The 14,790-nt window shown below is 41.1% G+C and overlaps 2 protein-coding genes across 3 annotated transcripts; both read right to left on the reverse strand.

The window, feature by feature from the left end:
- On the reverse strand, positions 1-5,012 carry cnot7 (CCR4-NOT transcription complex, subunit 7). Of its 2 annotated transcripts, none has more exons than XM_058063763.2 (7): positions 4,810-5,012; positions 4,199-4,305; positions 3,930-4,123; positions 3,565-3,726; positions 2,561-2,705; positions 2,151-2,261; positions 1-1,488 (listed from the first exon to the last, which is right to left on the reverse strand). In XM_058063763.2, exons 2-7 carry the CDS (start codon positions 4,199-4,201, stop codon positions 1,357-1,359), a joined length of 747 nt encoding a protein of 248 aa, XP_057919746.1. In that variant the 5' UTR covers positions 4,202-4,305; positions 4,810-5,012; the 3' UTR covers positions 1-1,356. The 2 variants fall into 2 exon arrangements, with proteins under 2 accessions (XP_057919746.1, XP_057919745.1); XM_058063762.2 differs by having other exon boundaries at positions 4,199-4,322.
- Positions 5,013-5,469: 457 nt separating this feature from the next.
- Positions 5,470-12,956, reverse strand: mtmr7a (myotubularin related protein 7a). The gene is made up of 14 exons (XM_058063157.2): positions 12,667-12,956; positions 12,231-12,353; positions 11,986-12,148; positions 11,379-11,536; positions 11,164-11,292; positions 10,328-10,462; positions 9,404-9,536; positions 8,459-8,568; positions 7,915-8,040; positions 7,709-7,758; positions 7,440-7,640; positions 7,053-7,187; positions 6,857-6,983; positions 5,470-6,774 (listed from the first exon to the last, which is right to left on the reverse strand). Exons 1-14 carry the CDS (start codon positions 12,688-12,690, stop codon positions 6,448-6,450), a joined length of 1,941 nt encoding a protein of 646 aa, XP_057919140.2. The 5' UTR covers positions 12,691-12,956; the 3' UTR covers positions 5,470-6,447.
- Positions 12,957-14,790: the final 1,834 nt, after the last annotated feature.

The raw sequence follows: 14,790 nt of genomic DNA on the forward strand, positions 1-14,790 counted from the left end.
TCTTATTCTCCTTTACAGTGTCAAGGATGTGCTGCAAAAATGGGGAAAAAACCCACACACATGTCAGCCATCAACATGACACTGAACTTGAATAATATCTATACCTCAGCACACGCAAATAATATTCAAATGACTGTGCATTTGTTAAAAACCTTTGGAATATGCGGTTCGTCTATGCAGCATGTTAGAGCGAAAATGCAAAACAAATACAAAACAATCTCATCCAAAGGCCGATGCATGAACAAAAATGAAAGACTTGTTAAAATGCAACACCATTTTTTTCCAGGGAGAAAGTGTTATTTTCTTTTATTACAACACTAAAACTCTGCAAAAGCAACTTCAATTAAAACTAAATGAATGAAAATGGTGTCACAACATTGTATTCGGCATGTCTGACACCACCATGTGCGATATGAGAGTCAGTGATTGTATTTATGTGCATCCAACATCCAATCTCAGCATTGTATGCTTAGATAGTAAAGGTTTGGGGCAGACACTAGGCGGCATCCCTCTCACTCAGCGGCGTCAATAGTGCAGCATTTTGGCACCAGAAGAAGTTTCCTGTTGTAAGACTGGAACCTTCTTCAGATGCCTAAACACCATTCACTAACCACATCCCCCAAACCTACAGGGCCACTCGGTGACAGGCATGCTCCCTCGTGTCACAGACACACGGGGCATTTAGGTGCAAAGAACAAAAAAAACAAGTAGAGCAGAGAATTGCAAAGAATCACAGCGGCTGTGTGCATGTGAACACACCCACTAATCCCTTTGTCATTTTGAGGCAATATGGTAACGTGCAGTATCTTAGCGGCATCTTTTCGTATCAGATAACCAGCAGAATAAATTATAACTTAAAAAGAATGCATTTCGTTTTAAGGCTGAGTGTGGTGGCAAAAAGTAATGGTAACATTAAATAAACATGGTGGGTTCACAATGTAAAATGGGGACATGGAGAAGGCAACAAAGAGACATCAGATACATTTTCAGCTTTCCATATAAAATCAGGTTAGAGCTTTAAAGTGCAAAAAAATTCTACAGAACATTTCAGGAAAACTAAAATCCCATTGTTTTTCAAGCATGTTAAATTGAACGGAACCAATCAGATGTCTGTGCTGCTTTACCGGAGTAAAAGGTTAAACTCACACAAGTGCAACTGTGTCCTGCGTGAGGACAACTGTGGTACTTTTCACTACTGACAATCATACTCAATTGTCTTAAGATGAACAGAGCCGATGACAAACAGCTAAATGAAGCGCTTCCTCCATTATCCTTATCATCATCATGATCATCATCATCATCATCCGGTTGTCCAAGCTTAGCGTCTGTGCCACACAGGATGGTGCGAGTTTGATGTCACGACTGCTGCTTGTTGGCTTCTTCTTCATAAGCATTCCCTGTTCCGTTCTGGACATAGGCGGAGCCAGAACCAAGGCCGTATAGGTGGCCACAGTACTTAGCATCATCGATATGATCCTCAAAGAACATCTGGTGGAGACATGATGGAGAAGACCATGCACAAATAAATACACACATTGGACACATTCACTACACAAACTCTATTGCAAATTCATATTGTAAATCTATTGTTGTGTTTGATGCTTAAAGTGACATAGAAGTCAAAGTATTATATTTTAAGAGGGGATTTTCAGTGATGCCACTGGATGCATTTCACAAATACACACTGTGCAAATACAGAGTAAAACAAATACTGCAATATGTAATGAAAGTTTTTATTAAAAAAGGGCCATACTGTATGTCATAACTGTATTACATGTGACTATAGGGGTGTTATTTAATGTCTAGAGGGCTCTAATAACGCTATGAACCATATTTAGAAGGTCGTAAGCAGGTTTTCGATGCACTAACTACGAAAATATGCAATTTATAAATAAATAATCTTACTCAGTTCAATTATTAGTTGGGTCTGGAACCAATTAACCTCAGAAATTTGGTTTAAAAAATTATCGCGGTGAACCTGACTGTGAATTTTCACAAAGTAGTATTCAATATAGAATATTTATATTATTTGTATATATATATATTTAATATAGAATATCAATTTGAATAATTAAACAGCTGCAGGCCGCAAATGGCCTCAAGTCCGCACTTTGGACACCCCTGCATTCCCATTACAGTAAGGAGCCTACCTCTCTCATCTTGAAGAAAGCCATGCCTGTGAGTAAAGAGTCCGAGCCCGCCTGATGCTGTGGTCCGATCCTCTCTAGCTCCAGTTGTTCGGCAACTTCCTGCAGCCCACCCTGAAGACAATCATACATACCATACGTGTCAGTCTGTCACCATCCCATCCATTTTCACACACTTTGATGACATGAGATAACGCTGCACATTTCTAATGACACAAACCAAAAAGTTCCATTTTACACATCTACACAAAGAGTCAGAGTTTTAGAAAATCTCCACTCAGGGGTCATTTACCCACAATCCAACACCGCAGGTACACAGCAGTCCTGTGGGAAACGCTGCATCTACACAATGGTAAAGGCAGAGCCCCCCCAAAATATGTCAAGTTGTGTTGAATAATTGTCAATAATCCTACCTTGAGGTTTTTGCAGCTCTTCATGAGGTACTTGACATCATAAATGACAGGAAAATACAAGTGAAGAATCTCAAAGAAATCAACCTCCTCCTCAGGCAGTTTGGCGTTGGACAGAAGCTTGATCAGGTATCCAAAGTCATAGCCGCTGAAAAACAGTCCACCCCATGTCACCAAGGAAGAGTGAACACAATTATGGTACGTCCCTTCAACTTTCACATGCAGAATTCCAAGTTGCTGAATAATCAATTTGCTGATTAACATTTAAGGACTTTATAATTGTGTCTTGCTTTCCATGTTATACTGAAGTAGGGCAACTGTAGCTGATAGTGAATGCTGGCAGTGTACTTATTGTCAAATGTTTACATTAGGGATCAGCTAGTGACTTGTAATTCTCTACAAAACCGCTAGGGGCAGTGGCCAAAAATCTGTCCAGGAATGGCCCCTAGGACAAATTTTGGACACCCCTGACCTAACTACCATATTGTCCCACATGGAATAATTCCTGTTTTGAGCTTCAAACGTTGCGGCTTCACTCTTATCACATTTTCATGTTCTGCGGTTGAATACAGCATGTGTGTGTAACGTGTGCAGAGTGGGTGGTGCTTATTTGTATAACAACATTTTGGACATATGAGATTTAATTAAAATAGCACAGCATAAATAATGCTACCAAGATCAAATATAAATCATGGCAACAACTGGATACACAGGTTAATTTTGCACATTCTGCCTTCTAGTGGAAGAGCACTGAATTATAATGTCTGTCACTATATGCCGCTGGCATAAATAAAACAAATTATCATGTGAAGTAAATAACCAACTATGTGAAATTGGAAAATGTCCCGCGGAACGAGCGTGTAGTGAGAGATGATCAGGTGTGCCAAGGGAAATGATCACACATGATCATCACTTGACTAAATTAGTCATCTCTGGCAGTATGGTTTATTTCCAATAAAACATCACGGCACACAAAATGGATCAAAAGATTCAGAGTGAATGAATACCTGTGAAAAGACAGCCATTTGACCCCGTCGCACAGCACCACTCCTGATGTCATCAGCAGCTCCGCAAAGTATACCACTTCGATACCTTCATCCTCCAGCTTCTTGAACTGAATCCCTGAAGTTGTCAGGAGCTCAATCGAGTCCTGTGCGTACATATCCTCTCTACGTAAAAGATGGGGAAAGTGAAGATTGGTTAGAGATTATATACTCTACATTTTGATGCACTTTAGCTCACAACTGCTTGCCGCTTTATCGCTCAGTCTATTTATGTGCTAATGTGACACAAGTTGGATAGTAATTATTTAGCTATAAGGATGTATTTCAATGCCATTCCAAGAGCGAGAGAGACAGGAAAGGTGTCTTACGTTAGGTTAAACCTAAAATTGAACTGCCAAGTTGATGTTCCCGGAGGATATTCCCCTTGTTCGTTCATAAAGGTGAGGCCCAGCTGGATGATCTTGAGCAAATCCACATTACAGCGCATCAACTGGTACTGATAATCAGCATTGCTTCGGAATTCCCCAATGGGTCTGGCTACCACGCCTGGAAACTCTGTGTCCTATCAAGAACAAACCAAAGTCAATTGTCATGTTTCCCCTGGCATTGTCCATATGCCCTGCTGAGCATCACTCACCATGGCGATGTAGTTGTACTTCCGAATGACATGTCTTATTCTCTTCAGCTCTTCCTCCAGGTTGTTGGCCCAAACCTCACATATTCTTTGGCTGTGATCCACGGTAGCTGCGGGCATAGTGCCACTTAAACATGCAAACATACATACATAGTTAAAACAGGGAGCTCATAATTAAAGGACTAGGAATGCTTATAGGGAGGTGCCAAGGAACATGATGCCTGGATATGTCATCAAACTGTTGACGTTACATTAGCTGCAAGGAACTCATAATAAATAGTGAGTATTAGTGAGGTTGGCGCTTGTTGACTAGGATTCATAAGTTAAGCAAACATCAGCTGGCTGTTGTTAACATTAGCTTGCAGGAGCACTTTGGGCTAGCTAGCGGCTAGCAGGTCGCACTGTACAAAACCTCTGCTAACATGTGGAAGACAGCTGGCTCTCAGGTGAGTGTTTTTTGCACCTTTCTTCTTCCCAGCTGTCTCACAGGTTGGAATAGGAGTCTGCTGCTTCGACGCCACAAGTCAAGTAACAAGCACACACACACACACACACACACTATCCCTCTCACACATACTCGGGTACTTGGACAGTGCAATGCTTCGGTAACTTACCCTTCACCAAAACCGCGCGCTTTGTGTGTGTTGTGTGTTTCAAGCGTGTACTGTCTTAACCTCTTCAATTCAGCTTGGTTACCACGCCACGGATTTTTCCCGCTAACTTTTTTAATAATCTACAATTCAACATTGAAGCGATGTCAACCTGCGGTTGCCATCATAGCTAGCCTACAACGTGACGTCATTACGCACACCCTTACGTCAAGTGCGCACGTTGCTCGCGTGCATTTCTCTGGGAATGCCTGGCCTGAACATTATTAATAATGTTAATTATTTAAACAAAATACATATATACATAATTTCAATTTAAAAGTAAAAACAGATTGCATTGGTTAAATAAATCACTCAACAAACATTTTTACCTTTTCTTTTTTTTTTCTTTTTCACCTGATAATTGGTGTGCGGCATCCAGTAGTTTTTGGTTATGTGTAGTTATTTTGCACTAGTATCAGTGTTGGTAATAAAACTACCTATCTGTGTAGGGGGGCAGATCCATATAAAGTATTTCTACATATATGGATATACAACTTATATATGACTGTATATTTTTACTTGAATTTGAGCCATTTGGAAGTGAGCATAATAATGGGGAGCTGTTGGAACAGGTGAGAGTAATACCTTGTTTTACCCCCCCCCCCCCCCCCCACAAAATACAATCAACATAGCTGAATTCAATAATATATATTAATTCCACATGAACAAATAACTGCCCTAAGTGATGACGTAAACTTTTTAGATACAATAAACATGGCATGCATGCCATCAGGGTTACAAACAAAAAAAACAGTACAAAAATATATTTGCATGCTGCATTGTTCATTGGCAATGTAATACAGTACAGTAATAGGCAGATTTTTCTCCTAACACAGTGATGCTTTGTGTTCACATGCTGTCCATCACAATCAGTCATCAGGAATAGAAGAAACTGTTCAATATGGCGGCTGCAGTTGACATTTTTTTTTCTACAGCCTTATTCAAACACATTATCGAGCAAAATTCCTTCGGTCCTGAGCAGTCACCATGAAACATGTAAAGATTGACACCAGATTTGCCTTGGATCACAGTTTGATTTTGTTCTTACTGGCCCTTTTTCAAATACTTGTTAAGATAACTTTCTTTCCACCAGGCATGATTGAATCAGATTCAAGTAAGTCCCTTTTGTCGCGGTGCATCTACTTTTATTAGGTTAGGTCTTGTCTTTTTCCCTGTGAAGTAAAATGTTTGCTGTATAATTACAAAGTGATTTATGAAAGCAGGGATGTACACTGAAGTGTTTTGGCTCCTCACTCAAGATCATGTTTGTGGAGTGGATAATGGGCCTACAAAATGGACCAGGAGGCACTTCACTATTTTAAACTGTATCTGCACATAGTATCGGTTTAATTTGGCCCCAAATATCAAAGGCAGGGTGAAATATCCCATCCTTCTGACACTTTCAGTGTTAGTGTTAAGCTTCAGTAAAGAGTGCTCGCCTAGTATATATGTTCAACACCACATCACATGCAAACAACACTTATTTATGGAACGGGACAATGACTTTTGGCTGAAATAAGCAAATAGACTGGTTTTTTAGTGCATATGTAGGTAGTGTTTGTTTGTGGTCCAGTTACATCTTCCGCCACATGCTACATTTGTTTAGGCAGCATCGTCGGAGTCCTGATCTCTGGTGCTGTCCTCGCTGAAGGGTGAACGGCAGCTCAGGTCCGCTATCCCAGATTCCCGGTCACTGCCGTTGGAGTGGTTGGAGTTGAACGTTTGGCTCAAGTCTTGGGGCGAGAGGGTCAGACCGCTGCGTGGCGCTTTAGGTTGACATGGGCTGCTGGTGAGGAATCCTGAGGTGTAGTCTTGAGGGGTGTTTGCTAAGCTGAGGTCATGACCAAGAACCCAGGCTGTGGGGCTTTTATCATAAGTGGTGGCTTTCCGTGTACAACGCCACACCTGCTCCTCAAGTTCAGCAATTTTCTGTTGATCATGTGAGAAAATGTTCAGTGCATTTTCTTTTTACATAAAAGGCAATTAAACAGATGAAATAATTCTAGCCGACCTGCTTGTGTGAGGCCAGCAGCTCTTCCAACTGTTGGGTTTCCTCTTGAATGGCCCGCAGGTAATCCTCAACAGACTGACGAGGATGCATGCCGCGGTCAAACCGGTTGTATAAACCCCTCCAAAATCTGGAAGGCAAGAGCCTTTGAATTCACAAACTGAAAACTGTTTCATTCAACTGTATGGGTGTTACATACTTAAACCAGCAGGGGGCAGTAGATGGCCGAAGGAGCCCCTGTGTCTGGCTGTGGTCTGGTCTGTACAAGGGGTTAGTGTAGTCTGCACGGTTTGACCACAGATAACTCCATAAAGAGTGGGTCCTTGTACAAAGGCTGCATGAACATCAAAATGCATTCATCAGATAATGAAAGGGGAAGGGGAATATAAACCTGATGTGCATATGCAGTAATAACCCCAAAATGCTTAATTTAGGCAAATAATACGTAACATGTGCTTCAATATGTATTAAAAAGGCCATATATAACCACAAAATAGCACTGTAATAAAGTGAAGCTGAGAAATTTGAAACGTAAAGTGTCGAGGGACGACTATATATAGAGTACATATAGAAAAAAACATCTCACCCCAGTTCTATTCTCTCCCGCTGGTTGTTTCCAATAAAGTTGCCATACTGGCAGGAGTAGATGTGGCTGTGAATGGTGATGAGGAACCGTTCATTGAACTCAAAGGCGCAGGGAAACTGCTCCATCAGCTGCCATAAACACTCCAGGAACTGGTCTATAATGGGAGACACCTCTTTAGGGTCTCCAACCCGATGGCTGCATCTGGACAGGAGATGAAGAGCGTTAGACCAAGCAATCAATGCCGCAAAACAAATGCCTTCAAGTCAAACCTGTGAGAAAACTTGTGGCCAAATGACACCCAGTCTTTCTCGATGAGAACCTAAAAGACAAAAAAAAACATTTAATTGTAAATATTGTTAAATCCACTCAAAGTAAAAGTAATGGTGCACACTGTGTACGTGTACGTATATATTCATACAATAGTCCATATGCCAGACATATTGATAGCCTATAAATATACAGAGTTTATATGTACCATGAGTCCTTTGATGGTCCGGTAGTAAGGATCCAGCAACACACAGGCCACAGAGCACACCTGGGCAGTACGATCCCAACCATCTGAACAATGAACCAGGACGCTGACACCTTCCTCTGCAACAGCCTGCACACAAACACATCACTGGAATATATATGGACATCGCCAAACTTGAACTTTTATTTACTACATACAACATGTTATAGGTCTCAGAGCTCAGGAATATTATGGCATAATGTTAATGCTGATGCTGCTAATAGTATTTACAGTATTAGGGCCACAATAAAAAAATATTTATATTAGAGGATTGCTTTTGAGGAAATTTTGGCGGCATTTCCAAAAATATAATTTTTCTTTTCTTTTTTTCATTGATATAACTCTGATCTCACTTACAAAAAAAAACTACTTTATTCTTTTCAGAATACTAATTTTTAGTTGTGGCACTTGAATGAAAAAAAGAGTAAGTACACATGCATGATGCACTGACAAGCCAATATTGAGAGTAGTGATGAAGCAGACAGCAGGGATTACCCTCCAGACTGACCTTGGCGATGAAGATGCTTGCATCCAAAACAGCTTTGATGTGCTTCAGCCAGCCTGAGCTCTCCAGGCCCTCCAGGAAGTCAGACATGGAGGGGGAACGCAGCTCACACACTGGAAGAGCAACACAGCTGTCTCAGTGGCAGGAAACACAGGAAATACCTTATCCATTTTATTAAAAAATACATTTTTTTAAGTGTCAGGTGGCATTCAACCTCATCTGTGATTTTTTTTTCCAGATAATTAGAATAGTTAACTTTCCTTTTTACTTTAATTTGCACCCAATTTGTGCACATTTGTGTGTGTTTTGGGTCGATGGGTGAGCAGGTGAACAGGCTCTCTTTGATAACTCGAGACAATCACTACAACCTAAATTAACCATTTACATTGATGTTGCCAGGTGGGGGTGATGGAGTTCAAAATTGTATTTAAGCGTGCAATAGGACAAAGAAGCCTTCTTTAAAAGGCCAGAGGCTTTGTCTCAGCATCTTAAGATCTGCTGAGCTACCAGGACGCCAAGAGTTATAACAAGCAGAGAGCAGCTATAACTTTTCAGACAACATATCGCATCATTCTCACGCCCTCAGTCTTGCTTTGGGGGGTAGGTCGCAGATTGTACACTCCAGGAAACCAAAATAGCTCAGAAATAAAACCCAGATGGACTCAGTCTTCTTAAGAGAACCCCAGCACAATACCCAGAAATTCTCCAGTGGGCTCAATTGAGGCCTGACTGCAGCCGGGTGAGGTCTGGCTGAGTGCATGTGAGAAAGCCAAAGGGGTGAACATTGGGCTGTGCTGCAGTCGTGTAAAGAAACAAAGATGATGCCAAATATTGTACATTTTGTTCCACAAACACTGAAGTGATGAAATATTCCCGACACAGTGATGGATGCATGGCCAAGGAAATGTTCCAACAATAAATGTCCCTGAGAATTTATCATTTCTGTACCTTCAAGCATTTTCTGTTGGCTGTTCCTCATTACATGGATGTTCTCGATGGCGACAAACTGGAATTTAATGTGAGCGTAGTTGTCCTCGTTTTCATAGCCTTTTCCCGCTGCTCGATTCGCCATTGCATTCAACTAGAAAGATATTTGGTAAATTGTAAGAGGATTTCTTTGTTTCATAGAGGTGTCCTGATCCAATACCGATATCGGATTGGTATAATCAAAAATTGAGTGTCGGATTATAATGGCCTCCAACTAAAATGACCAATATTGGTCCTCTAATAACAGCAGATGATATCAGACTCCGATCTCCGAGCCAGCTGCCAGCTGTGTTATCACAACAATTGCTAATTTGTTAAGCAAGGAGTAGGAGTGTGTATTTTTAAAGTCCAAGAAAGATGTTTGTCATGCACAAGTTTCCTGCACTGGCACAGAACTTGACATGTTTAATATGACCAAATTCAACACTGGAAACTCCCAGGAGACAAAAAGGTCATTAGCTTTAACAGATACCAGGCCGTATCGGTGGCAAATAAAGTCGGGTTTAAACGTTTAATTGAGCACCTTGAACCTCACCTATACACAGTGTGAATAAAACTACATCCCAGATACTTAAAGAAGTAAACGGGTTAGTTTTGCTCATACCTGCTGTTGCTTATTATTGCTTTGAGTAATACCACTTGATCGATCCTTTTCTAACATTACACACTACAAAATAAGTCATAAAAAGGCTGCAATATCTGTATCCGATTGAAAATTAAATAGTTGTATTGGGACACCCCCACTATTTTAGGATGTTTCCACAAGTTTATGTGAACACATCCTTCCAGCTGCAAAAACGATGCTTGAAAAACAAGCACCTGAACATACAGCACAATATTGCATGACTTGTGTTATTCTAGCGTCCTTTCGTTCATGGGGCTCACCTTGGGCCTGGTGTCCACCACATACATGAAGTCGCTGCAGGGATTGGACCTCAGTATGGCCTCCAGCATCTGCTCATCCTCCAGGCAGCGAGCGCTGAAGCCTGACAGGGGTTGACTGCTACGGCAGATGGCAGCCTGGGAGGAGGCAAGAAAATCGTTCATCTATAAAAGGCACTTATTACTTTACATGGAGGTTTGGGGGAAATAAAAACAACAACAAATACCCAAAGCCCTTTTCTTGACACACATTAAAATTAATCATTTTCTCATATCTCCATTTGTTAGCCACAGGGGGACTGCACCAACAATTATTATGTGATTCTCCCTTTAGGCCAATGAACCAAACTTCAGACTCTTGTATGTTTTGGGCTTGAGGCAGAGGACCCTCAACCCTGGGAAGTTGACCCAACACTCATAAAACACTCTAAGATGTTCTGTCAAGGACCAACAGAATGAAATATCAACATTAGGGCTGATGAGAATAACTGAAGTACTGGTGCTTTGACTCAGGCGTCATATTGGATTACTGGCTGAACCACAGGGGCATTTAAACACATTTATTCAGCATGCTGTGCTGCACTTCACTCAAAACCTTTTTAGTCAGTGCCTTTTAGCACAACATTAGTAAATTTGGTCTGCAGCCGTAGTGGATAGTGAACATTCGTGGTCAAGAAACAAAAGATGCAAGAATAAATGTAGTAGCAAGAAGAACTAGTATATGCATTTATACACTCACACTGGTTAAAGAAACATTTGCTGTAGCAAATGAGTTCCTTGCTACCCCTGTAACAAGTAGAGATCTAATGTACACAGAAATCAAAACTATGTCAACTTACAAGATTATCTTTGGAGAAGTACGACAGTGTAGGAAATCTGCCTCTGCTCCTGAACTTGGAGCTTCCTGCGATGACCGAAGGAGTGGTTGACTCAGGGACAAAGAGTTCAGCGGGGTAAGTGTCACTCACCTACAAAAATAAACACACATAAGTTATGTCAAGGTCCGCTGTAGGATGAAGGTCATGTGCCTGGTCATTGATGTCAGCTCCTTGACCTTGTAGCGCCGGTTGACCGAGGAAAGTTTCCACAGGGAGTTTGGGAGTCCCATTCGGCTGTATTCAGCTCTCAGGTCCACAAAGTCCCATTCCTGTCCACTCTCTTTCTTATCCAAGTTGGGTTTATAGGAAAAACAATACAGCTCCTCATAACTCTCTGTAAAGAAACAATAGTTGTCTGATGCCAGTCTGAGGAGGAGCATTTTTATATCATACAACAAAGATTGTGAAATTCTATGTCATGATGACACAAGGCGCTTTCACAGACCTGTATTTTGCAGATTGCAAGCTGCTAGTAAACTACTTGTGTTATGTTATTTAGGCTATAGTTGACTGAATAACTGTTAATGTTATGTTAACACACCACCTATATATGTTTTGTTAACAGAGGCCTATTTGGCCTGTTGTTCTCCATTTTATTTTTATTACTATAACTCGCCTTTCAAGATGAAATGTCTTTTCTTGCATTGGATTTTGTAATATAAATTTCCCCAAAAAAATGTGACTTATATACTGTAGGTTTGGCTGATGTGACTTATACTTCATCTTTGTGATGTTATATATATTTACAGTAATTTGTGATGCCTTCCAGTGCAAGCAATTCACCTGGCTGAGCGAGCCGCTGCAGGGACACATACACATCATGGCATTCTCGCTCTTGTGGAATGACAAAATGAAGAACCTGGAAGTTTTTGCAATGTATCAGGAGCGGGCATCCTGATGGTGTGGGTGATTGTTTTTCCACACTAAAAACCAAACTGTGAAGCACCTAAAAGACAAAGCCAAGTGCATCACCAATCTGTGCTTTGAAATGCAACATGGTTTGGCGTCCATCCCTTCATGCTGCCTACCCATGTTTCGTTGCGCATTTCAGCATCACTCTCCACAAAGATGGTGTGAGTGGCCGTCAGGTAGAGGGTGCCCACCCTGCTCCTTCTGGGGAACACTCTGTCAAGCAGCCTGACCTTCTGCACCTGGAACAGGCAAAGAAGGAATAAATCACAACAATCCGCCTTCTATGACGTCATTGTCAATCACCGCTGGCACAGCTGGAGCCTGGATTCTCCTGCGATGATATTACACACTGAAATGCACTGATATATGACACCATGTAACACCGCGTCATCGGTCTACGTGGCTCTCAGTGTTGAAGTGGAGACTGTATCGTTGCTCTTATATCTCATTATAATAAAACCTCACATTCGGACTAAGTGTGACAGCTCACCGTGGGTTAGCGTCAGTGGGGGTGAAATGCGGAAATGATCGCCACAATCTGATGGTGGTTACCTTTGGTAGTCGGATGTGCTCCATCAGCAGGTATAACTATAACCACGCTGACAATATATATCCACGGAGCATGTATAAGGAACACACGTCAAAGGTTGAGCTCGCCGGTCATTACGCGTAGTCAGATGCACTCAGGTAAACGCCGCCATTGTTATGTCGATGAATGGAAGGGAAGCGGACACCGCATCGCTGGGTCCTAAAGCTCGCCTATTTGCATAAGATTTAGGGCAATTTTGCACCACAAAATTAGTTGTTGAATCGGTTAACTCATCATCTTACACAGTACTGACCTAAAATTAAATAAAAGGATCATGATTTCTGTATTTTTAAGGGAACTGAAACTGTGGGGCATCCTCATGCCGTGTCCACTATCTTTGTGACGTTATAATGAAGGAATAGAATCAAACAGCAACCTGGATTAAGGCAGTGTGACATAACAGTGGTGCTAAGCCTAAATATTAACACTTTGGACACAAATTGGCCAACTTCACTGTGAATTATAGTCATTTATGTTGTTATTTATGTAGTCATATTTAAGTGGACATCTATATTAGCTGCTTTGTACACTGACTACTATTCAGTTATATTCACACTGCATATCAACAGCATCTATTTATTCTGACAGTGTCATTAATCAACACAGGTCCTAAAATTAATATAACATATGATATAAATAATATAAAACATTGGTCACTTATTTGGCCAGTTTAAAAATGTTTCCTGTCAACTCCAAAATCATTGGCATCACATCTTCTTTCAAATTCTACACAAGTAGACCAATTGGCAGATCGGCCATCTGCTGCAGGACAGTAGAAAGAAGAAAAATAACATAAGTAGTTTGTTAAACTAAGCAGAAGTGATTAACTTACTGATGCCTGGCAGCCTCTGTGCACACGCTCTCCTTCTACTCTGTTTAATTGACCACTGATTATATAACAAGGCTGGGTTATAATGATATCGAACCATGTCGAGCAGATGCTTCACGTCTGCTGAGATTACATTTCTTGGACATTAACGGTCCAATCTTTGTTGAACAGATGTTTTATGACTGATAATTGTTGCATCATAGGTCCATGTAGGTATTATTGAGTTATGTCTTCATGGTCAAACAAGACATAATATCATTATATCTTGGCAGTGTAAAGAGAGAATCTAAAAACAAATATTTAATTATAGTTGGGTTGTAATGTCATAAAACCCCATTCAGTCTGTTTCTTTATTGCTGACCGTGGACAAATATGACCTACTTTTAATCAACCCATTACGACACCGCTTGTCCTCGTCAGGGTTGCCTGTCAACTCGACTCTCCTGGCCGAATTAGACGTAGAAGCAGGGTACCCTGGACCTAGTAGTAGTAATAGCAATGAAGCATTCTACAAATTTGGCCATGCAAAATTCTAATTTTGGACCTGGAATTATTCATCAAATGTACTCGCTAATCATGTTTTACATTTCAAGTTAATCGTGTAGTTCGCTCCCTGTGCCAAAGCTCTTTTCTTGTGTCGGCAGTCGGTCAGACTCATTTCCAGTGAGAGTTACACTTTAGCATGGCTGCCATTTGTCACCGATTTTATTCATAACTTTTACAGTCAGAATATCTGGCCATAGCCAAAATAATGAGGTTTGTTGGGCTCTGCAGTTTTGCTGGCTTCATTGACCGGTTCACAGCCGGCCGTGAAGTGGATAGGATGAGAATTAGCACCTCCAAGTCTGAGTCGGTGGTTCTCGCCTGAAAAAAGGTGGTGTGCCATTTCCATCCCAGAGATGTGGAAGTGTTCAAGTCCGTTGGGGTCTTGACCCTAAGTGAGGGAAATATCAATGTGGTGGTTACAGTGATGTGGACCCTGGTCCATCATGGTAAAGATGGAACAGAACCAAAAGGCAAACCTTTCAATTTACCAGTTGATCTACGTTCCTACCTTCACGTATGGTCATGGGCTGGGTAGTGACCAAAAAGGACAAAATCGTGCGTACATTTACTCACTTTAAATAGACGAGTGATATTCACTCATCATGTTTTTACAATCATACACTCATCATACTCAATCATGCGCTCCTACTACTATTCTAATATTTACTTTTGGTCAGCGTATTTTATACCCTGGTTGTACCTATGCGACTGA

The sequence above is a fragment of the Doryrhamphus excisus genome, linkage group LG22, assembly GCF_037039965.1.
Source record: "Doryrhamphus excisus strain RoL-2023G ecotype Guam linkage group LG22, RoL_Dexc_Guam_v1.1, whole genome shotgun sequence".
Taxonomy (NCBI): domain Eukaryota; kingdom Metazoa; phylum Chordata; class Actinopteri; order Syngnathiformes; family Syngnathidae; genus Doryrhamphus; species Doryrhamphus excisus.